The sequence below is a fragment of the Capsicum annuum genome, chromosome 5 (assembly GCF_002878395.1).
Source record: "Capsicum annuum cultivar UCD-10X-F1 chromosome 5, UCD10Xv1.1, whole genome shotgun sequence".
Lineage (NCBI taxonomy): Eukaryota > Viridiplantae > Streptophyta > Magnoliopsida > Solanales > Solanaceae > Capsicum > Capsicum annuum.
The window spans coordinates 209,769,380-209,794,766 of record NC_061115.1 but is presented as its reverse complement, the minus strand read 5'-3'; the positions used below and the strand labels follow the sequence as shown (position 1 = coordinate 209,794,766).

The 25,387-nt window shown below is 34.0% G+C and overlaps 1 protein-coding gene and 1 pseudogene across 1 annotated transcript; both read left to right on the top strand.

The window, feature by feature from the left end:
- The first annotated feature begins 19,292 nt into the window (after window positions 1–19,292).
- Window positions 19,293–20,609, top strand: LOC107872100 (annotated as a pseudogene).
- Window positions 20,610–21,407: 798 nt separating this feature from the next.
- Window positions 21,408–23,243, top strand: LOC107871190 (probable aquaporin PIP1-2). Its single transcript, XM_016718028.2, has 4 exons — window positions 21,408–22,059; window positions 22,146–22,441; window positions 22,538–22,678; window positions 22,857–23,243. Exons 1-4 carry the CDS (start codon window positions 21,729–21,731, stop codon window positions 22,947–22,949), a joined length of 861 nt encoding a protein of 286 aa, XP_016573514.1. The 5' UTR covers window positions 21,408–21,728; the 3' UTR covers window positions 22,950–23,243.
- Window positions 23,244–25,387: the final 2,144 nt, after the last annotated feature.

Genomic DNA, 25,387 nt, shown 5'->3' with positions numbered 1-25,387 from the left:
TGTGAATTAAACAAACTTAGTTTCTTAATGAATATAGACATATCACGCCATTGAGAAGAGAGTATGGGCTTGAAGGATTGGGCCTGGGAGTGTATTATGGCCCATTACTTAATATTTCTAGACTCCCAGTCCCAAATGAAAGTCTATTTTTGAACCATAAATTTTTGTAAGTTTAGCCGTTTCGAAAAGAACTTATGATATACTCTATGGAAGGTACCCCAAAGTATATCCTAGGACATCCATAATTAGTTGCTGATTTGGAAGGGACACACCTCCGAAATATACTGCATTTTTAAGCTCGTTAGAAACCAAACCAAATACTATAGAAAACAGTTGAAATTTGTCCGAGTATGGTTACTAAAGTAGTATCTCCCTACAGAATAACAAAAGATCATCTGCAAACTCCAGCTGAATAAGGTTGAGTTTAGCACAACTTGGATGTAAGTTGAAATCTGGAGTGTTTTTGTAGACAAATAATAAAAGTGGTGATGTAGGGATGGTGGAAACAAAGCTAAATGGAATGAGCCGTGTTGAAAATAGCTATTTTAAGACATAATCGATTTGAAATGTTATGTGTGAAAACAAAAAATCCAACAAATCGAAAGTCAAATCAAACTGACCAAAAGGTTCAAGTAGGTTTTGTTTATGGCCTGGGATATGCTACGTGAAAAAAAATTAAAAAATATTTAAAAATATTAGCTTGTAAATTGACTACTGCCCCTCTTACACCCTTACCTATAGGAGTTGTTTGGTATATGGAATGAGACAAACAAAAATATCTCATGAGATTATATTATTCCTTCTCCTATATGAAGTAATAATTTTATTATTTTAATATAAATAATGGGATCAACTTATTTCGAAACTAGAAAAAACCTCAACCAAAACATGAAATAAAATCAATTTCAAATTTTATTCAAATTTTATCCCGAAATTGTCGTTCTTATATCATGTACCAAACAATACTTTAATATTAACCCACACAAGGAGTATATTCTTATAGCTAAGTTGGATAAAGTAGTACTTAGTTGTCCACTATAAATTTGCCACACATATTAAGAAACATAAATAACATGAATAATTTTACTATATTATTTTAGAATATAATTAATTTATTTTGAAAAATCTATTGGATAGTAATTATAATTAACAATTAAAAATAAAATAAACAGAAGTAGGTAAATTATCCCTATATTCTAAATTGAACAAATATAAATTAGCATCTAATTTTAATAACATAAACAAAATGACTACCTACCTGTTTTGTCATTTATAATTTGGATTACTAGTATTTGTACCCGCATGATGTGAGGATAATATTTAAGTAAAAGTAAACATAGATAGATTAAAAAAATAATTTAGATCTACAAATTTTTCAAATGAATAAAAACATAAAAACTATTTCATTGATCAATAGATAAACCAACATAGACTAATGAAATATAGATCACCATCTCCTATTAATACAAATTTTTGAATAGTTCATAACAAATAATTCATAGTAAATTATTTCAAAGTTAAAAAAAAAAATCAATTTGAATTTGTTGAAAATGTTTAGTTATATACGAATATTGAAAGGAGACTAAGTATAAAGAAAAAATATTATCGTTATAGTTATACCATTTATAATGTCCAAATTTAAGCAAAAATAAAATCATAAAAATACCAAATATAGAAAAAGAGATAAAAGTTATCTTTAAAATTTTAAACAAATCATAATAATCTCAAGAAATATCTTATAATTTCTATTTTTGATTCGCGTCAAAACAATTTATATATTTTTCTTTTATTAATAGATTCATTATTTAGTGATACGATGTTATTGAAAATTTGTATTTGGATAAAGAAATCACTAAAATAACAAACTTGTTTTTCTCAAGAAAGAAAAACACTATGAATAATTAAAATCATTTTGGAGAAATAATCTTCTTGTTTCAACATTCCTTCAAAGTGTTGATCTTTTACTCTACCCAAATCTGATATTAAATAATGATTATTAAAATAAAAAAAATCAATCATTTTTATATCATAATTATGAAAGACACCAAAATGATATATAATTAATAAATTATATTATTCATAGTCCAAATTGGTATTTGTATAAAGAGATAAAAATACTAGCAAACTTATTTTTCTCGAGAAAGAAAAACACTATGAATAATTTAAATCATTTTCCACAATTTTTTTTTGTTTCAAACCTACGTTACATTGTGATTACATTATTCAACCACCTCATATGTATATTCTTCTGTTGAATTCTCATTTTGAATTATTGATAACATTCTATCAATATGTGTGATCCTTATTATGTCGAAACCTTATATTTAAAGTCTAAAATTTATGAAGAAAAATTTGAATTAATATTTAGCAAACTATTGACAATTTGTATTTCTACATATTCATAATGAAAATCTTGATAAATACTAATAAGACTAATGATCAGCAACAACAACATACACACACATCAAGCGAGAGAGGGAGAGAGAGAGAGAAAAAGAAGAAGAAGAAAAGTGTAACAATATTTCTGTGTTATCGAATGGATATATATAGCCATACGAGATCAAAATTTTCATATAATAAACATAGAATATAAACTATAAATTAACTTTTCTAAATTAGTACACAAATTAACTTAAATTATGAAACTTAAGATATTTATTTTTCCAAAATCTAAATTTTTTATATAAACATCACTGAATTAATATAAACTCTGAAATGTGATAACTAAACTAACCCAAAAATATTATGACTTTATATTTTTTTTGTCTCTAAATATTTTTCTCCATTTAAATGTGGAAATTTTGTTGGAGCCTAATACCCCGTTAAAATAGATTAATGCATATTAATTTAAAATTTTAACAAAATAATCTCCTTTCTATTTATAGTTCAAATTTACCATCTAAAAATCGTTTTATTTGAATTAACAAGATCATAATAGATTGCACAAAATCAGTTAATTAATTATTTGTATTTCCATTAAATAAATAATGTACAACATAATTGTAATATTGTAGCACCTCGAGGAAATTTTGAGTTAAGTTAACAACTTAAGTGCAACTTTGACTTATAATGATAATTGCGGTACAAAAGGATAGTGATTGGAATAAAAAACATTTATATGCAGTATTTGTATGTTGTTGCATTTAAGGGGAGGACTTGAGTTTGAGGGTATTGTTAATTATGTAATTTAAGTGTGCTAGTAGTGGGGTCCACCCCCTTTTAATAATGTCCTCAATCTAGTATTAAACAAAAGGGTCCATTTATTTCCTTGTTCACCGGAAACTAATTTCAGGAGACCAAAAAGTGGGTCTCTTGCATTTTACACTCCAAAGTATTTTCCTTTTTTTAACTTGCACCCTATCCTATTATTTTTACAATTTACACCCTAACCTCTTGGGTCCCTTGCATTTTACACTCCAAAGTGTCTTTTTTTTTTTTTTTTAACTTACACCCTATCCTACTTTTTTTTTTTTTTTTATAATTTACACCCTAACCTTTGTATTTCCTTACAAAACAGTAAAATTATTTTTTTAATAATTTTTTCATGAGGGCAAAATAGGAATAATAATATACTCCCTCCGTTTCATTTTACTCGTTTCAATTTGATATTGCACATTGATTAAGAAAAATAATTAATAACATGACTATTTTACCATAGTACCTTTATTAAATAATGTTTACATTTTAGTTTGGAGATAAAACTATTAATACTAAGGGTAAAAAAGGAAAAAAAAAATTATCTTGTCTTGATAAATTAAAAATAACAAGTAAAATCAAAAATCGAATTAGGAAATTTGGAACGAGTAAAATGGAACGGAGGAAGTATTATTTTTTAAAATAAATTTATTTAATTTTTAGTGTAATGAACTTTCAAGATATGTTCTTGTATTCACATTTATCATCTAACTATAGTCATGTGATAAGTATTCTCATTTTAATTTGTAACTGCTAAAATTTCGTAGTGGCGTTGCTTCTGAGTGGTGAAAGTACGGTGCAGTGAAATTTCTGGAGGCATGACAATATTAATGAAATCATAATCACCTATACTACCTGTCAGAAAGAAAATAATAACGTAAAGAAAGGACCAAAATATTGAGGGAAAATGAATATAATAGCAGTAGTTAAGGATAAAGAAAAAAACATAACACATGAATTCATGGAATTTGTCTTTAACAATGTCTTCCTATATCACTAGTTCTGCCATATCAATCTTCTCTTAACTCAGATGACATTCATTTGGAATTTTCTAAAAATTTGAGTTTGCAAATTTTTCATCTAACTTCCTACACTAAAAATTAAATAAATTTATTTTAAAAAATAATACTTCCTCCGTTCCATTTTACTCATCCCAAATTTTCTAATTTGATTTTTGATTTTACTTGTTATTTTTCATTAATCAAGACAAGATAATTTTTTTTTTCTTTTTTACCCTTAATATTAATTGTTTTATCTCCAAATTAAAATATAAACATTATTTAATAAAGGTACTATGGTAAAATAGTCATGTTATTAATTATTTTTCTTAATCAATGTGCAATGTCAAATCAATGGAACGGAGGGAGTATATTGTTATTCCTATTTTGCCCTCATGAAAAAATCATTAAAAAAATAATTTTACTGTTTTGTAAGGAAATACAAAGGCTAGGGTGTAAATTGTAAAAAAAAAATGGGATAGGGTGTAAGTTAAAAAAAGAAGACACCTTGGGGTGTAAAATGCAAGTGACCCAAGAGGTTAGGGTGTAAATTGTAAAAATAAATAGCATAGGGTGCAAGTGAAAAAAAAAGAAGACACTTTGGGGTGTAAAATGCAAGGGACCCCCAAAAAGTGAAGTTACTCCTTTGTTTTCTTTATTTCCCTTATTAACTAGGAGAATCAAAATAAAAACCTTAAGAGAAAACATAGGCGACAGCTGGAGTACTACTCGACTTCATCTCCTTCTCTTGGTATCCGTGAATTCATTGGAAGAGGAAGGGAGGAAAGAATTCTCATGATAATTTTGAAATGATCTTTGAACGGCGACTTCAATAACCTAAAGTTGGGGTTGAATTTTAGAAGGTAAATTTTCTACCCTTTTTTGAATTTGACTATAAATAAGTATCTTGGAGATGTTTAATTTGTGTCTTTGCACTACTACTTGAATTGGGTTCGTGGATGAAAAATGGGGAGAAAATGGAGAATTTTGTTTAAAGAGTAGCTTTTGGGAATTTTTTTTATCGATTGGGTAGTTTTACCCTTGAATTACATAAGTTGGGAGAGTTTGAATTTACTCTGAATTCTTGATAAGAAGTTTAATTAATTTCGGGCATGAGTGGAGATTATCGGAATAAGTTACTAAATACTCCTACGGATTACTTATGGACATATATGTTATTCTTGTAGCTAGTGAATTGCGTATTGGATAGTAGGAAATAGTGGTTGGAAGGTTAAAGACTTCAATATCGCGTGTTGAATTACTTGAGGCTCGAATTACTATCGTAGCTAATAAAGCTTTAAGGTATGTAAAGCTAAACCTTCCCTCGACGCTAAGGCACCGCCCTACGTCATGTAATTTCTCCTGTCAATGTTAGTATAATTCTCGTGAAATACGAGAATAAAATCTTTATATTGCCTTATATTTCATTCCTTCGTTCTACTGTCAAGCTTATAAGTATCTATATTTTCCCCTTTGTGTTAAGTTCCATGATATTTTCATACTATCATAAGTTTCTCTTCTTGAAGTTTTTAGGCCACAAACTAGATATATCACACGTTAGAAGTAAGAGTAAATGGTAATAGCATAGTTGCACCTGTATATGTTAGCTAGGCGATTACTTTGGAAAGTCATATGTTACAGGCCTCCAAGGCACTATTTTATAAACATTTAATGATGGGAGGTACATAGGTTTAGCTTGGCATGTCGCTCGACGTGATTCTGTGCACAGGATTGAGACCAGATCACTATAGCGAGCCCAACCATTGGGCGTACCCACCTTTGTGGCATCATTTGTATTTAAATTCAGTGGGAACGTTATGTACGAGTTTCCTCTGGCTCGAGCCAACATATGGCATATATTGCCTGCGGGCAGACCCTCATAGTGAGCCCCTGGGCGGGGTGTACCTGGATACAGACTGCGATTACAGTTACACATATGGGATCATAGAAATGAGTATGTGAGCAACATATGATTTATACTTGCCTCAGATTGCCTTTGAAAGGTCATCTTGTAATCATTGTACGACTTATATAATAAGTGCATTACCTAGGCAAAGCATAGGTCCTATGTTATGATGAATGCTTTTCTAAATATTATATATACATGACACTAATAAGATTGGTGCATAAGTTAGTAGCTCATCTCGTATATGTGTTATTTGTTGGCTCATACATTTTTCACTTTATCATTTGACTCATATGAGCCTCTGTATTTGTCCAGTTTTTATTCTATCTGCTTTCACTCCAGTACATGTTGGTTATGTACTGACGTCTCAGGCCCACCATATTTTGTCAATGCAGGCTTAGACCCTCAGGATAGCAGACGTCCACGTTAGGCTCTATCGTCATTTCAACTAATATTTTGGTGAGCTCCAACTCTCTCTGGAGCCATTTTATGCCTAGTAGTTTTTTTATTATATGTACACGTCTCTGGTTGGATATGACGGGCCTAATGCCCACTAGTCACTTGTAGTATAGTGTGTTAAATTGACTAGAGGCTTCATGGAAACTGTGTAGTATTGAATAGTTTTGTCAACGTAACTCCCTCATGTATTTATGTAACGCTTATTGAAAATCCTATCTGTTATTATTTTATAATCTCGTGTACATGATAAAATGATTGTAGAGTAAGTGTATACGGTTCTTGTCCGTCACTATCATTTTGGGGTGTGGCAAAGTTGGTATCAGAGCGCCTAGGTTCAGGTGTCCTAGGAAGTCTATGAAACCGTGTCTAGTAGGACCTTACTTATCGATTTGTTGCGCGCCACCTTGATAATTAAGGGACTACATGGGCATTTAGGAATTTGACCTTTGTATATAATCTAGATCGTGCAATAGAGTTAAGTTGTAGAAAGTTACTTCTGACATCTATTCTGCTTATTTTTTATACAGACCATGTCTGCTATAGAAAAGGATAAAGCAGCCCAGCAGGCTGCTACTAGCACTACACAGGAGGCAACCACTATCAGGCAATCTCCCGTATTGGTGGATCTGAATAGGACTCAAGAAAGTTTGTTGGGTTCTACGTTTACAGGTTCTCAAATGCATGAAATGGAAGGACCTACAGGGGTTTTTGCACCTCCAGTGGTGCCAACAGTAGCTCCTATCCCGTCATCGAGTGCCTCAGACCCAGATATTAAGGGGGCGAAACAGTTGCTTACACAGTTGGTCGCCGCTCAGGCCCTACGGCAGAATGTGGATGTACCTATTATCACTCAGGGAGGGATAGTCGAATATAAAATCAAAGATTTTCTCTGTATGAATCCACCAGAATTCACAGGTTCTAAGCTTACAGAGGATCCTCAATAATTTATTAATGAGGCTTATAGAATTTATAAGGTGATGCGGGTCTCAGATACAGATGCAGTTGAATTGGCCGCTCATCGACTGAAAGATGTTACTGTTAACTAGTATGAGATATGGGTTTCCTCGAGAGGTCAGGAAGTTTCTCCAGTGGTCTGGACAGAATTTGCAGAAGCCTTCATGGATCACTTCATGCCATTAGAGCTCAGAGAGGCAATGATGGATGAATTCCTATCTCTAAAGCAGGGTAATCTTAGTGTCAAGGAGTATTGTTTGCGTTTTACACAGTTGTACAAATATGCTCCAGAGGTGGTCAGCACATAGGTAAAATGAATTCATCGCTTTATGAATGGCCTTGTGGGTCCTTTGAAGGACCTCCTTTCTGTTGCTGCTATGAACAAGGACTTGGTTATAGCAAGGATTATGGCACGTGTTCAATAAATAGAGAAAGATCAACGTAATCGTGAAATAGATAGTGAAAGGGAGCAGAGTAAGAGAGCTAGGACGACCATCTAGTATCAGGGAAGCGGTGGAGCTACCACTAGTAGAGGGCTACCTAGGCAGACCCAGTCAACTATACGCTCCACATTTTATGCTCCAACTCAGTTCTTGAGGCACAGGTATGAGAAGATCCAGACTTCTAGAGCACCAGACTTACGACCTCAGAGGGGCGCTAGTCGAGGGTTACCACCTTGACCTACTTATAGGCAGTGTGGCCGACCACATGGAGGAGAGTGTCGGCATAGTTCAAATGCATGTTATTGGTGTGGTGTAGAGGGTCATATGGTACGTGATTGTCCACATCTAAGAGGTAAAAGTAGAGGTGATCGATTATAGCCTACAGGGTCTGCATCAACTTCATCTTCATCAGTGCCTTCTTCTTCTCGCAGTCCTCAGGCATCAGCAGGCAGAGGATCCAGTAGAGGCAGAGGGCCCAGTTCGAGCACAGGCCCGAACTGTATATATGCGTTAGCTGGTCGATAGGATTCAGAGGTGTCTCAAGATATGGTTACAGGTACCTTAACTGTCTTTTTATACAATGTATATGCCTTGATAGACCCAACATCTACCTTGCCATATGTTACTCCATTCGTTGCTAAGAAGTTCAGAATCGAGCTAAAGTTGTTATGAGAACAATTTACAGTATCGAATCCAGTATGAGATTTTGTTATAGATAGACGAGTATATTAAGATTGTGTGATGACAGTATGTGGTCGTGCTACATTGGCTAATCTGATTGAACTTGAAATGGTTGATTTCGACATTATTATGGGAATGGATTGGTTATCCTCCTGTTATGCCACAGTTGATTGTCGATCTAAGATAGCTCATTTTTATTTCCCAGGAGATCCAGTCTTAAAGTGGAGGGGCAACTTTATGGTTCCTAAAGGGAGGTTTATTGCCTTTCTTAAGGCACAAAAGCTTATTGCAAAGGGATGTTTGTATCACCTAGTCCAAGTAAAAGACATTGAGGCTGAGAAGCAGGCATCGACTCTAGAATCGTTACCAGTGGTGAATAGTACTCAGATGTGTTTCCTGATGAACTTCCTGGATTACCTCCTGTTAGAGAAATCAATTTTGGTATTGATGTGGATCCCGATACGCAACCGATATCAATTTCACCTTATAGAATAGCGCCTGCAGAACTGAAAGAGCTAAAAGAACAGTTAAAGAACTTTCTTGATAAAGGTTTTATTCAGCCCAGTATATCACCTTGGGGTGCGCCAGTGATTTTTGTACGTAAGAAAGATGGTACGTTGCAAATATTTATAGATTACAGGCAACTGAACAAGGTGACAATAAAGAACAAGTACCCTCTCCCCTGAATAGATTATTTATTCAATTAATTACAGAGAGCTAAATGCTTTTCAAAGATTGATTTGAGGTCCGGTTATCATCAATTAAGAATTCGTGAAGTAAATATTCCCAAAACAACCTTTCAGACAAGATATGGGCACTTTGAGTTCTTTGTAATGTCGTTTGGACTAACCAATGCTTTGGCAGCCTTTATGGACATGAAGAACAGGATTTTCAAACCTTTTCTTGATATGTATGTGATTGTGTTCATTGATGATATTTTAATATATTCACATAATGAAGTCGAGTGTGCAGATCATTTGAGGTTAGTATTGCAGATACTAAGAGAGCACCAGTTGTATGCCAAGTTCTCTAAGTGTGAGTTTTGGTTGACCTCGGTAGCCTTTCTTGGTCATGTAGTATCTGGGGAAGGCATCAGAGTGGATTTTCAGAAGATAGAAGCTGTGAAAAATTGGCCTCGACCAACTACTCCTACTGAGGTGCGTAGTTTCTTAGGGATAGCCGGTTATTATAGGATATTTGTGGAGGGATTTTCCTCTATTTCTGCTCCATTGACCAAATTAACGCAGAAAACGATTAAATATCAGTGGTCAGATTCTTGCGAAAGAAGTTTCCAAGAGTTGAAACATAGATTAACCACTGCGCCAGTGTTAGCCTTACCAGAGGGAACAAATGGATATGTGGTGTATTGTGATGCTTCAGTTATTGGTTTGGGTTGCGTCCTAATGCAGCATGGAAGAGTTATAGCGTATGCATCTCGACAATTAAAGAGACATGAATGGAATTATTCCACTCATGATCTAGAGCTTACAGTTGTGGTATTCGCGCTTAAAATATGGCGCCATTATTTATATGGTGTGCACGTTGATATCTATACTGATCATAAGAGCCTTCAATACCTATTTAAGCAGAAAGAGTTGAACTTAAGGAAAAAGAGGTGGCTAGAGTTACTGAAAGATTATGATGTCAACATTCTCTATCATCCTGGTAATAGCAACGTTGTAGTTGATGCTCTTAGTTGACTATCCATGGGTATTCGAGTGCATCTGCCACCTGTTCAGCGGGAAGAAGCAAAAGATGTTCATAAATTGGCCAATCTTGGCATTCGCCTTTTGGATTCCAAAGATGGTGGCGTTGTAGTACTTAATATAGCCGAGTCGTCACTTGTGGCATCAGTTAAGCAGAGGTAGTATGATGACCCCTTATTGTTCCAATATAAACACGAAATTCAACAACATCAAATCACGACATTTGAACTAGCAGGTGATGGAACTTTGAGGTGTCGAGGTAGATTATCTGTACCTGATGTAGATGGATTGTGATAACAGATTATGGCTGAGGCTCATTGCTCTCGTTATTCAATCCATCCTGGCTCTACAAAAATGAATCAAGATCTTAAATAAATCTACTGGTGGAATGACATGAAGAAAGATATAGCAGATATGTGGCATAGTGCTTTAATTGTCAGCAAGTGAAAGCGGAACATCAGAGACCCGGTGGCCTAGCTCAAACCTTTAGTATTCCTGTATGGAAGTGGGATGCTATTAATATAGATTTCATTGTAGTCTTGCCTTCTTCTTACCGGAAATATGACTCTATTTGGGTAATAGTTGATTGGTTGACGAAATCTACCCATTTCCTTCCTGTTAAGTCTACCAGCACGGCCGAAGATTATGCTAAGTTATATTATAGTAAAAGAGATTGTCCGCCTACATGGGACCCCGATGTCCATTATTTTAGATAGAGGTTCCTCGTTTAAAGCTCAGTTTTGGAAATCATTCCATAGGAGCTTAGGTACGCAGGTAAACCTTAGCACTGCATTTCATCTACAGACAGACGGCCAGGCCGAACGCACCATTCAGACGCTCGAGGATATGTTGAGAGCGTGCGTGCTGGATTTTAAAGGTAATTGGGATGATCATTTGCCTTTAATAGAATTTGCATATAATAACAGTTATCACTCCAGCATTGGTATAGCTCCCTTCGAAGCTCTATATGGAAGACAATGTAGATCGCTTATTGGTTGGTTCGAGGTAGGTGAGACACAGGTATTGGGTCTGGACCTCTTCCATCAAGCCGTCGAAAAGGTTAAACTCATACAAGAGCGGTTGAGGACTTCACAGAGTAGGCAAAAATCATATACGGATGTGCGAAGTAGAGACTTGGAATTTCAAATTGATGATTTTGTGTTCCTGAAAGTGTCGCCTATGAAAGGCGTTATGTGATTTGATAAGAAGGGTAAGTTAAGTCCCAGGTATATTGGGCCCTATAGAGTTATTCGCAGAATTGGCCAGGTATCCTATGAGCTAAAATTACCTCCAAAGTTAGCTGCAATGCATCCTGTCTTTCATGTGTCTATGCTACGTAAATGCTTAGGAGAGCCATCTCGTTTCATCCCTATAAAGGGTATTAAGCTTGCTGGATACTTATCATTTGAGGAAGTCCCCGTAGCTATATTGGATCGACAGGTCAGAAAGTTAAGATCTAGAGACAGCTTCTGTAAAGGTGCTGTGGAGAAACCAGAACGTAGAAGAAGCCACCTGGGAAGCAGAAGCGGATATGAAAACTAAATACCCTTATTTATTTCAAAAACTATCAGAAGGTTCTTAAACTACTTGTTCCTTTATGTGATCGTTAGTTTCTACTATATTTTGTTTTTTTTTATATCTGATCCTTACTTGATATGTTTAGGTACATTATTTGTGCCTATGAGCCTTGAGATTTACATGGAGACAATATGCAGATGCAAAGTATAAGGTAAATTACATGGTTGGTATGACTTTTTAATTGCGTGTAAGGCCAAGAGGAGCCTTGTGTACTATTGTTTGTAAGTTTAAGGCCAAGTGGAGCCTCGTATGTTATTTGTTGAGTATTATATGTGTTGTGACGCTCTGTGAAGCGGATTTGGATATATTATGGTTGGCTGACAGGTATCCGATAGGCCTATTTACAAAGGAAACTCTGGCCAATTTTTTAAAATTTTGGAGAGTTAGCCAAATTTTAAAGTCTTATGATGGAATAAGGATAAAATGAGATCAAAGTTCGGTAGATGATTTAGTGGGTGTCTTAGATCTTAGAAAAATGGAAAGTAAGACTTAAGCATCATTCAAGGATGAATGATCCAAAGTGGGGGAGATTGTAGCACCTCGAGGAAATATTGAGTTAAGTTAACTTTGACTTATAATGATAATTGCGGTACAAAAGGATAATGATTGGAATAGAAAACAGTTATATGCAGTATTTGTATGTTGTTGCGTTTAAGGGAAGGACTTGAGTTTGAGGGTATTGTTAATTATGCAATTTAAGTGTGCTAGTAGTGGGGTCCACCCCCTTTTAATAATGTCCTCAATCTAGTATTAAACAAAAGGATCCATTTATTTACTTGTTCACTAGAAACTAATTCCAGGAGACCAAATGTGAAGTTACTCCTTTGTTTTCTTTATTTTCCTTATTAACTTGGAGAATCAAAGTAAAAACCTTAAGAGAAAACATAGGCGGCAGCTGGAGTACTACTCGACTTCATCTCCTTCTTTTGGTATCTGTGAATTCATTGGAAGAGGAAGGGAGGAAACAATTCTCATAATAATTTTGAAATGATCTTTGAAGGGCGACTTCAATAATCTAAAGTTGGGGTTGAATTTTAGAAGGTAAATTTTCTACCCTTTTCTTGAATTTGACTATAAATAAGTATCTTGGAGATGTTTACTTTGTATCTTTGCACTACTACTTGAATTGGGTTCATGGATGAAAAAGGGGGAGAAAATGGAGAATTTTGTTTAAAGAGTAGCTTTTGGGATTTTTTTTTTATTGATTGGGTAGTTTTACCCTTGAATTGTATAAGTTGGGAGAGTTTGAATTTACTCTGAATTCTTGATAAGAAGTTCAATAAATTTCGGGCATAAGTGGAGATTATCGGAATAAGCTACTAAATGCTCCTGCGGATTACTTATGGACATATATGTTATTCTTGTAGCTAGTGAATTGCGTATTGGATAGTAGGAAATAGTGGTTGGAAGGTTAAAGACTTCAATATCGCGGGTTGAATTACTTGAGGCTCGAATTACTATCGTAGCTAATAAAACTTTAAGGTATGTAAAGCTAAACCTTCCCTCGCCGCTAAGGTACCGCCCTACGTCATGTAATTCCTCCTGTCAATGTTAGTATAATTCTCGTGAAATACGAGAATAGAATCTTTATATTGCCTTATATTTCATTCCTTCCTTCTACCGTCAAGCTTATAAGTATCTATATTTTCCCCTTTGTGTTAAGTTCCATGATATTTTCGTACTATCATTAGTTTCTCTTCTTGAAGTTTTTAGGTCGTAGACTAGATATATCGCACGTTAGAAGTAAGAGTAAATGGTAATAGCATAGTTGCACCTGTATATGTTAGCTAAGCGATTACTTTGGCAATTCATATGTTACAGGCCTCTAAGGCACTATTTTATAAACATTTAATGACGGGAGGGTACATAGGTTTGGCTTGGCATGTCGCTCGACGTGATTCTGTGCACAGGATCGAGACCAGACCACTATAGCGAGCCCAACCATTAGGCGTACCCGCCTTTGTGGCATCATTTGTATTTGAAGTCAGTGGGAACGTTATGTACGAGTTTCCCCCGACTCGAGCCAACATATGGCATATATGGCCTTCGGGCAGACCCTCATAGTGAGCCCATGGGCGGGGCGTACCTGGATACAGACTGCGATTACAGTTACACATATGGGATCATAGCAATGAGTATGTGAGCAACATATGCTTTATACTTGCCTCAGATTGCCTTCGGAAGGTCATTTTGTAATCATTTGTACGACTTATAGGATAAGTGCATCACCTAGGCAAAGCATAGGTCCTATGTTATGATGAATGCTTTTCTAAATATTATATATACATGACACTAATAAGGTTGGTGCATAAGTTAGTAGTTCATCTCGTATATGTGTTATTTGTTGGCTCATACATTTTTCACTTTATCATTTGACTCATATGAGTTTCTGTATTTGTTCAGCTGTTATTCTGTATACTTTTATACCAGTACATGTTGGTTATGTACTGACATCTCGGGCCCACCATATTTTGTCAATGTAGGCTTAGACCCTCTGGATAGCAGACGTCCACATTAGGCTCTATCGTCGTTTCAGCTGATATTTTGGTGAGCTCTAACTCTTTCTGGAGCCTGTTTATGCCTAGTATTTTTTTTATTTATATGCACAGGTCTCTGGTTGGGCATGACGGGCCTAATGCCCAGTAGTCACTTGTAGTATAGTGTGTTAAATTGACTATAGGCTTCATGGACACCCTGTAGTATTGAATAGTTTTGTCAATGTAACTCCCTCGTGTATTTATGTAACGCTTATTGAAAATCCTATCAGTTATTATCTTATAAACTCGTGTACGTGATAAGTGATTGTAGAGTAAGTGTATACGGTTCTTGTCCGTCACTATCATTTTGGGGCTTGACAAATATTAATACCTTAATAATTTTGGGAAGAATTTTAAAAAGGTAAAAAATTTCTTTTTCTTAAATACAGATATATTTCTAAAAAATTTCTCATAAATTTATAATTTGATTATAGTCAATTGATTATTTAATTGTCTTTATAATTTGGTGAAAGACTCAAATAAAGTAACGATTATTTTTTTTAATAATTAAGAATTTTCTTATATTTATTCAGTTATTCCAGAACAATCGGAACTAAATATAAGCTTCTAGAAGAAAAACTAAATACATAGAAATACATACAAATTACGTAATCAAAATAGATGCCGAAAATTGTTTACCGGAAGAGTGGAGATTTGCCGTCGCTGGAGTAGTTGTCGCCATCTTCGTCAGAGGGGAAGATGAAAGAGCGAGATTTGTGGAAAATTTTATGATGGAAGAGGTCCACCACGTCATAGTTGTAAGAGGTTGTCCATTAATTGACACTTGGCGTGGTGGACCCCACATTAGCTTTTTAAAGCCAATAAAGTGTGAAAGGATGTGTCCAAAACACAAATAAAATAAATTTGAAATGTTAGTAGATGGTGGGGTCCACATGCATTCATTGTTATCCTTTGAAAGAAGACATTTCTTCAGAAACCAAACAAACACTTGAAAATTCATGCCTTGTTCTTTCTTTTTCTTTTAACTCAAAAGCCTTGTTAAAATCAAAACAGACCCACACCTTATTCTTCCTTTTTCTCAGACCCACGCCTTGTTCTTTCTTTTTTTTTTTTACTTAAAAGCCTTGTTAAAATCAAAAAGTTTATGTAGACCAAGTTAAGAAATTTCTTTAAAATTTTGATATTTAATATTAGTTAGTGTTGCTGCGGATTCAAAGAAAAACGAATTGAGATTCGAAGACGAAGAGAATATAGGAGAAAACCCCTTTCAATCTAATGTAAAAAAGGATAAAAATTGGGTGAAATCTCCAAGGATTTTCTTTTGCTTATTTAATCATCCATAATTTCAGGTATGAAGCTTTCTTCATTTTTTTATGAGATCTTTATGCTGTCTACACAACTAAATAAAATTTTTTATAAATACATGATAATTTAAATTTTAATATATTTTCTTTGCATGTTAATTGTAACATCAAAATACAAAAATAGTATTTATTTGCACTGATTTTATTGCTAAACTAAGAGCATATTATACAAAAAATCAAGTCCAAAATATAATCTCCTTCAAAAATAAAATTGAATTTCTTCTGAAATTTATTTATTTGATCCCTGACTCTGCATGCAAGCTTCAGATTGTAGATTCATATTTTGAGTCAAAAATTGACTGAAAATGCTGGGTGAATCTGCATGTAACTGCGTATTTGATTTTTAAAAAATAAATTAATAGTCATAAAAAAAATATATTAAAGTCTCTGTTAGTTATATTTAGAAACAGATTAGAAGAGAAATCAAACCTCAGAAATTAATTTCATGGACTGATGTTGTATTAGCTGTACCGAGGTTGATTGTGTGCCAAAAGCCAGTGCTGTATTCAAAGATTGATGATTCTGTGCTAGTACTGCTCTGTTTTTGAATGCCATCTGTGATGATTTTTTCTTTTTTTGCTCACCTTTTGGCTTCATTCTTCCATATCCATTTCCCTTTTTTTTTGTTTTATTGGATCCAAAATTTGATATGTACACCATATTACAGAAACAACAGAACTAAATCTGTGTTTATTTTTACCACAATCTCCATTATATATCTCACTTTAATGTTTACTAATCTCGATTCTTGCTAGATACAAATATTTTCTAGCAATTTTTTCGGAATCCTCATCATTTACAGCTAAAGTCATAACATCAAATGCCTGTTTCATTAAACCATTCAAATGAATTGCCATAGAGGATTTTACTGTTTTCTTCTTTGTGGTGTATTCCTCAAATTTGTCTCCATGCTTAACATTCTTGGACCATCTTTTCAAAATGTATTTCTAAGGAAGGTAAGAAAAATTCAAGTCAAAGAATAGAACTTTTAGTGCGTGACAACATAACCAACCCATGGACTCAAACATATGATAACTACAAATAATTGAATTTTCAAGGGAATCAAACTGGACAACTTCAGTTTGTCCATTTTCACCCTTTAAAATTGTATATTTGGTAGTATTGTCATTAGTTTCAGCACTGAGTGTTCTTTTGGTTGCCCTCTGCAAAAATTCATGTTGGAATTTTGTGTAAATTCTCCTAGTGTACACACTAGCAACATGTTTTAACATCCCACAATCTTCTATGGATATTTTAGGCATTCTTCGAGATTTATAATCCTCGGCTTCTTTAATATCTCGCATTTTAGTTGTTCGCTGCTCATAATGCTTTACAAACTCAGTTATACTCATTGCCTCGCATGTCATTTCTGTGAAGACCCTATTTGTGCTCTCACTTCTTTGAGTTGATTTGATGTCTGCCGAGAAAATTAAATAGCTAAATGCAGGACACCACTTTTTTCTCAAGTCATATAACTTTTGAAGCCAAGTATTACTCGCACGATCCCATTCACTTATCATTTTATGCCATACTAAATCAAATTCTAATTTCGAATTGCACCTCCACAAGAGTGTATCAAAATAGTGTCGAAATTCCGACTTAAAGTAAAGCTAGGGTATATTTTTTTTGAGCATTTCTATCAATATGCCATTTGCATAGTCGATGACATATGTTAGGAAAGACTCTTTAATTGCAAAGGCTATGGCAGGAGCTTAATCTGTAAAAATTGTCTTTGGTTTTTTTCCCTACATTGCCTTCAAAAATGCTTGAAATAACCAAACAAATGAACCACTGGTTTCATTGCATAAGAATGCACAACCAAAAAAGGTATTTTTCCAGTGGTTGTTCACACTAGCAAATGGAGCATAAATCATGTCATATCTATTTGTACAATAAGTAGTGTCAAAAATCATCACACCCCCAAAACACTCATAGTGCAATTTATATATACTATCTCTCCAAAAAAAAATTGCACAACCTACCATCTTCATCAACTTGAAAAGAATAGAAGAAGTTTGAGTTCTCTGATTGCAAATGCATAAAATGATTTATCAAAGTTTGAGCATCTCCACTACTAATCATATTTCTCTTATGTGCTTGAACAAAGTTATGAGCATCTTGTTCAATGAATCCTATATTTTCAACTCCACCCGCTTCATTCTGAAGATATCGAACAACTTTTTTTGTACGAATACCGGCATCAATCATAGAACCAAGAATATTTTTAGTAGCATTTGTAAGCCTACGACCAGAATGTATGAAATGTTTCAAATGATCTTCTATCATGGGATGACTATGCACATCATTAAATTCACAAACTTCCCATATTTTATTTGAAATTTTAAATTTTATACGAGCCATACAACCACATCTATATTCTAATCTTTGTCGCTTTCTTTCTTGAAAAGGAGAAAGTTTATCCGATTATCCTTCACAAGAACAAAGAAATAAACGTCTTGTTGTCTCTCCTTTTACATTATTAGTCTTTCCTCCCTTTCGAACACCAAAACCTCTTGCCACGACATATGAATTATATGCATTGTATGATTTCTCTTCCGAATTAAATTTCATGCCAATCTCAAAAACAAAGTTCTTGCTAGTGTTACAAATATTAGGCTCGTTAACGCTGAAATCTACAATAATAATTTTTAATTGTAAGTATCAAAATTAGAGATCTCTACACTTACATTACTTTCTTGGGCAGAGGAGTCTTTGCCTTTATCACCATGTGTATCTTCCATTTTTCTATTTCAAGCACAATCTGCATAAGACAAAATTTACAAAAATTATTTTTTATGTTGACAGGATCAATTGACCATGAAGATCATTCAATGAATGATACACAAGATATGGACACAATGAAAAGGAAATATTGAGAAGTGAATGATATATGTTAACATTAGATATTTGTATACGAAAATAAGTAATAGCATTACATATGCATATAAAATAAGGTGATTGTAAAAATATAAATAATAATGAGAGAAGGAAATGAAAAAATAAAGATCATAGATGAATACATCAAAAATATTTCTTCTAAGTTTTGCTTGAGTGAGAATGCTGTGAGAGCAATGAGTGTAAAACTACTTCAAAAGTTTTGCTTTAGTTAGTTTGGATGTAGTAGAAAGAAACTAATTAAGGAGGGAAAAAGGTATTATCTTTCGCTCCATATTTATTGTACTATATATAGTCTTAGTCTTTTATTCTATTGTATATCCAGTCTTTTGTCATTGTATTTAATATTAATTTCATTTCTTTTGCAAAGTATCAAGGTGGACCCCACTTTCCAAGTGTCAATCAATAAATGAATCCTCTTACAACTTGTGTTGGTTGGATCTCAACCATAGTAAAATTTTCCGAGATTTGTTAGTGTACAGGGGAACTTTGGATAGTTATTGTGCGTCTCTCTCTCTCTCTCGGGAAACTGTAGAGTGAGAGAATCGAAAAATAAGAGATCTCTGCCTCGTCACTTTATACTAAACTACATACAACCAAAACAAAAATGATTAACTCAATGTTTGTGGCAGAATCTTTGAAACTAGAGTCACAACCTTAGAAATTGCCGGCAAAATTCACTCTTTCGCGCCATGTTAGATGAGAATTGGAACCCACATTCTGATTTGGCAATCGCCGAACGCTTCATCGACAGAAATCCTGATTGTTTTGGTGTCCTTCTGGACTTACTCAGAACAGGTGAGCTTTATATTCATCCAAAGATCCATAAATGGCTCGTATACAAAGAGGCTGAATATTATGGCATTCTGGATCATGTCAGTTCTGCCGAGTGTGATACATTTGATGACAATAGGCCTCGGCTGGCAAAGTCCATAACCGGCTGGTCAGTAATGGATGGTGAGATCTCTCGGGCCATTCATGCCAACCCGAGTGGCTGGTGCTGTGTGGCTCATGGTAGTATGGTTCACGTGTACGACTGGATGCTAGAAGAACGCCCTACAATCAATCTCGATTACAATAAAGTGAACAATCTTTGTTGGATTGATTCCAAAAATATTGTGGTTAACACAGTTTATGGTGGCATAGGCCTATTCAATGCTTCCATAGGAAGCGTTATAGATTAGGTGCACTTGGTTTTAGGCCAGATAACAAGTTGTTCTCTGTTCTCCAGTTGTACTAGGAGTACTAGCGATCAACACAGGATCGGTGTTTGGGACCAAGTCACAGGTGAGCAGATAGATTTCCTAAATTGGGACACCATACAAGCATCCGAGCAATGCTGCCAGGCTGCAATGGCTACATGGTAACAACTGTTTGATGATTTTTAGTTTCCATCCAAGCAATGCCATCAGCTTAATTGATTTGCGGCAAAACAATGTGGTTTGGTCATGGTCCGATGAGAAAATGCATCTTAAAGATGCAATTGCGATAGAGGAGCGTAGTTCAATTTGTGTAGTAGATTGGAATGAGTGTCTCCGCTTCATGGATTTCAGGATTACTAATGTGCGTGTACATTGGAGAAATTCTACATAGCGTATTAGGCCTTTTTTCTTCTTGTGAGGGTGACAATTGCCTTCGTGATCTCAATTGGCCATTTTGTTATCCCAAGCTGGCATTTCACGAGGGGCAATTGTTCTTATCATTGAACGATACTATTTCAGTTTATTGTGGTTCTGATGGGTTCCAACATCACAGCTCCGACAGAGTCAAGGTGGTCCAATTTGGGATTTTTCAATTGGTGGCGACCGCCTCGTTGCCCAATTATATGAATTATATCCTAGTTTGATTTGGTTTTCTTCTTTTATCCCTATTGTCAATATGTTGTTATATACTAAAAGAAATCGATCAATACGAAACCAAATTTCCTCTTCACATCCATAGCGAAAGCTTATATAATCGAAAAGTTGATAAGAAATAACCGCGAAGTTGAGAAATCAATTCTTGATGGTGGACAGGTAGATGATGTACGTCTGTTCGATTTTTCCCCTCTCATTGGTTGAGGAAGTGAACTACTGTCTCCTTATATGGTCTTGGACGATGCTCACTTCATCACATAACTATTTAAGGTTGAGCTAGACCCGAGGTTCATTTTCTTAACAGTTTTAAACTGCTTATATGTTTTTACGGAATGTCTAGGGAAGTTCACAAGGTGTGGAGGGGGGGGGGGGGGGGGCAATGGGGGGGGGGTTTCACTAAGAATGTGATTTATACACACCTTGAAAGTTCGAACTCAGCTTTCAAAGTGTGTTAAAAGTAAATATTCACTAGACATGATGTTTTAAATACTTTTTTTGGCCACAATGCCTTTTTAAATATATTGTAACAATCCATATTTGTCGTACGTACACATGACATTACTATATAAACAAACGTTCAAACTTGAACTTAGTTAGTCATCAAGTAAATATTTATACTTTGAAAATACACATCTCGACAGTATTAAGGTTGCGGAGAAAAACGAATGAAAAATGTGTTAAAAACACACACTTTGACATTCTAGTGTAATTTTCCACCACAGAACCAAAGTGGGCGGTGGCCGACTGGTCCCATTATTATGAAATAAATGTTGCAGTCATATGGACATCCTTGTGCCACCTAGGATCTAACTATGCTAAAATGTAAAGCTACAGTACATAAACACCGCGAATCCTAAATCTAACGTCTCCTTCCACAATACAATTAGTATTATTTATTTTGTACAAAACAACAGTGTTTTGTAGTACCCAGCACCTATTCGCATGAAAAGACTAATGAGCCAAACTGTTGAATTATGAATGGTCGGTCGCAATGACAATGAAACTTAGGCCCCGTTTGACGGTGAAATCATTAATACTCATTACCGCACGCCCCTTTAGCCTACTCGAAACAGCTAATATAAACCCCTCCCCTTTACTCATTCTTCACTCATTCACTCGCCCCCATCAATTATAAAGAAAATCGGAATTGCGACAACTTTTTGTTGATCATTTATTAGGCTGTTGAGAGAGAGAAATGGAGCATAGAGAAGAGGATGTGAGATTGGGTGCTAACAAATACTCAGAGAGGCAAGCAATTGGGACAGCAGCACAAAGTCGAGAAAAGGATTACAAGGAGCCACCTCCAGCCCTCCTGTTTGAGCCAGGGGAGTTGATGTCCTGGTCCTTCTATCGTGCTGGAATTGCGGAGTTTGTTGCCACTTTCCTCTTCCTTTACATAACTGTTTTAACCGTCATGGGTGTCTCCAAATCTGAATCCAAATGTTCAACTGTTGGAATTCAAGGCATTGCTTGGGCTTTTGGTGGCATGATCTTTGCCTTAGTCTACTGTACTGCCGGCATTTCAGGTAGAATATTTTTTTTCGTTTTATATGGAGTAATACTTTTCCTGATGTTAGATAATTTCGTGTAGTGACTGTTCGTCGTTGTGCAGGGGGACACATAAATCCGGCAGTGACATTTGGACTGTTGTTGGCGAGGAAATTGTCATTGACAAGGGCATTGTTCTACATGGTGATGCAATGTCTTGGAGCCATCTGTGGTGCTGGTGTTGTCAAAGCGTTCGGAAAGACTCTTTACGAAACAAAGGGTGGTGGAGCCAACGTTGTAAATGTTGGTTACACCAAGGGCGATGGCCTGGGCGCTGAAATAATCGGAACCTTTGTTCTTGTATACACTGTTTTTTCTGCCACTGATGCCAAACGTAGCGCCCGAGATTCCCATGTACCCGTAAGTACGGCCCGGCATGTGCCTAGCAATAATAATATTGTTTAATATATTGGCGTCAAAATTAATTGGATTGTTATTCGTCTAATTAACACATAGATCTTGGCACCATTGCCAATTGGATTTGCGGTGTTCCTAGTGCACTTGGCTACAATTCCAATCACTGGAACTGGTATCAACCCAGCTAGGAGTCTTGGCGCTGCCATCATCTATAACAAGGAACCCGCATGGAATGACCACGTACGTATTTACCGACTTGGATAGTAACTTCTTATTGCATTGTTAAGTAATTTCATGTTATCAATGTATCAAAGTTAAATACAAAACATACTAGTTCTTGGTGGAATAAATTAAGCAATGAAACGACAAAACATGAACAACAGTTTTCTAACAATGTGACTATTTGTGATTGATACAGTGGATATTCTGGGTTGGACCATTCATTGGGGCAGCATTAGCAGCACTATACCACCAAGTTGTGATCAGGGCAATCCCATTCAAGTCCAAGTGATGTTTCTGAAAAAGTCATTTTCAACACACAATTTCTAAAGCTTCATGGAGATCAAAAGTCTCATTCCTTTTGCTTTTGCTTTTCCTTTTGCTTCCATATTGCCTTTTGTTTTATACCTATGTATTTTTAAGTTATATCTAAGTAGGGAAATGCATGTGAGTGCGGCATATATGTTCTTTATTTATGGACTTCTGTTTTTCATTCAAGTCCATAGAGAACAAACATGCTAATGAGCCCAATAAAAGGTCAATTTCTAAAGGGAAAAAGCATACTCTATGACACTTTTAAAACAAATAGCTCAAGTTTGATATCTTTTCAAAAAGTGATCAGGAGGGTACTATTTTCATTTTATAGTCATTCCCTAATTTGAACCATTTTGGTTCATGTAGTTCAGATACAGTTCATATACAACATTAATACAATTTTCCACTTGGGTCATTCGACCCTTTTAAAAATATTTTAGTTTTTTTTTTTGCTATAAATTTTTTAACTAAAAAAATATTCTATTTTTTTTATTGTTTAGAAATAACAAATAAATATAATTATATAAAAACGATATAATTATTTTATATAGAATATGTATCTATATAAGATATATATATATATATATATATATATATATATATATATATATATATATATATCAAATATGTATATCTATAAAATATATAGAAAGTGTATAGACTTGTTTTCAGTTACACTTATTTAATTTTTATCACAATACAATATAAATATGAAATAAATATGTAATAATTAAATAATCTATAAAATAATTTTTTTTATAATATGTCAAAATAGTTTAAGAGATGACATTTTTTATAATAGTTTTTATTTTGGAATGATTTTTGGCCAAACTTAGTTATTTTTTTTTATCAAAATATGAAATATGAAATAAATATAAATTAATTAATAATCTATAAAATAGATTTTTATGGTAAGATGTTGGTTCTCAAGACGTCATTTGTCATAACCTAAAGCTAGATAATTCTCTTTTATTATATAAAACTAGTTAATGTACGAGCTTTGCACGTGTATCTCGCGTTAATTAATAAAACTATATACAAAAATAATTAAATCAATTTTATGCATTATTCTCCCTTTTCTTTAGTCTTCTGTCAATAATGTAGAGATATGATACACAACTCTTCAATAGATATGCATACCTATTAAAATTTTGACACTTACTATTACACATTAAATATACGCCAAATTGAGGGCAAGTCTAGCCCCCTCCCCATCTGCTCTTTATTTTTTGCTAATACTACACAGTTCAAAATTTCAGGATAATTGAATAAAATATATATATATATGCCAGATTTGATAACAGAATGGTAAGTGCTCATTACGCCAAAAAAATGTACAAGATAGCTTAGATTAAACTCTCGACTTAAGGTATTGCTTGTTTCAATATGCTCCAAACTGATTTTTATGTTGCCTTAGTTATGTGTATTACATTGGTTATTTCATTCTTAGATATACGTAAACAAAAACTTCTTGCCTCTTCCCCACATATTTTTTCGTTCCTTAATACTCTTAATATTAAATATAGAATTTAATTTCTTTTCTTAGATTTATTTTGTCATGATTTTATCATATATTTTAGAATTATTTAAAGAAATTATTATATATTCAATGTTTTGAATATGGTAAAGTTCTAAAAATTTTACATTAGTATCTAAGTCATCTGAGAAAAGATTTAATAAATTAAAGTTTTGTGAAAATTAAAGCCCCAAGTATTAGAGAAACAATTAAAAGACTATGAAAAATCTATTTTGAAAGAGCAAAAAGGAAAAAACCTAAAAATTACTTGATATCAAAATATCATCATTCAAATTTTTAAAATTCTATAAATACGAACTTTGGAAAGTAATTGACACTATATTAATCATATTTCTTCATTGGCTTTTTATTTCACAAAGACTAAGCATGAAAAATACTACTACTACTTTTATAAAGTCCTAAATATTGAAGTAAGTTTACCTATGTAATCATTGATTTTATAAACCTCAAATTATATTAATCACAAATATTTCTAAATTTAATTTTTCTCCTTTATAGCATACGATAATTGTGTTAAAAGGGTTTATCAAAGAAAATTTTAAACAAAATAAAATAATAAGACACAATCAAATATAAATGCTGTAAAAATAAAATAAAATTTAAAGTGAGTCCTATATCTCCTAAAAATTCATAATATCAACCTATTTTGTAGTAGTTTCTTCACTTGTGGTAATATCACCGGTGGAGGTGAAAAGTTGAATGAAATAGGGGTGAAAGTCTTCTTCCTCCCAAAACACCAATCTATTTTGTACCTTTCTTCACTTGTTAAAGTCTACAAAGAAAATGATGATCCGAATGATGATTAAAGTCTCCGCATTATATCAAAACTTGAAAAAGTTTTTTTTTTTTTTTTTTTTTTTTTTTTTTTTTTTTTTTTT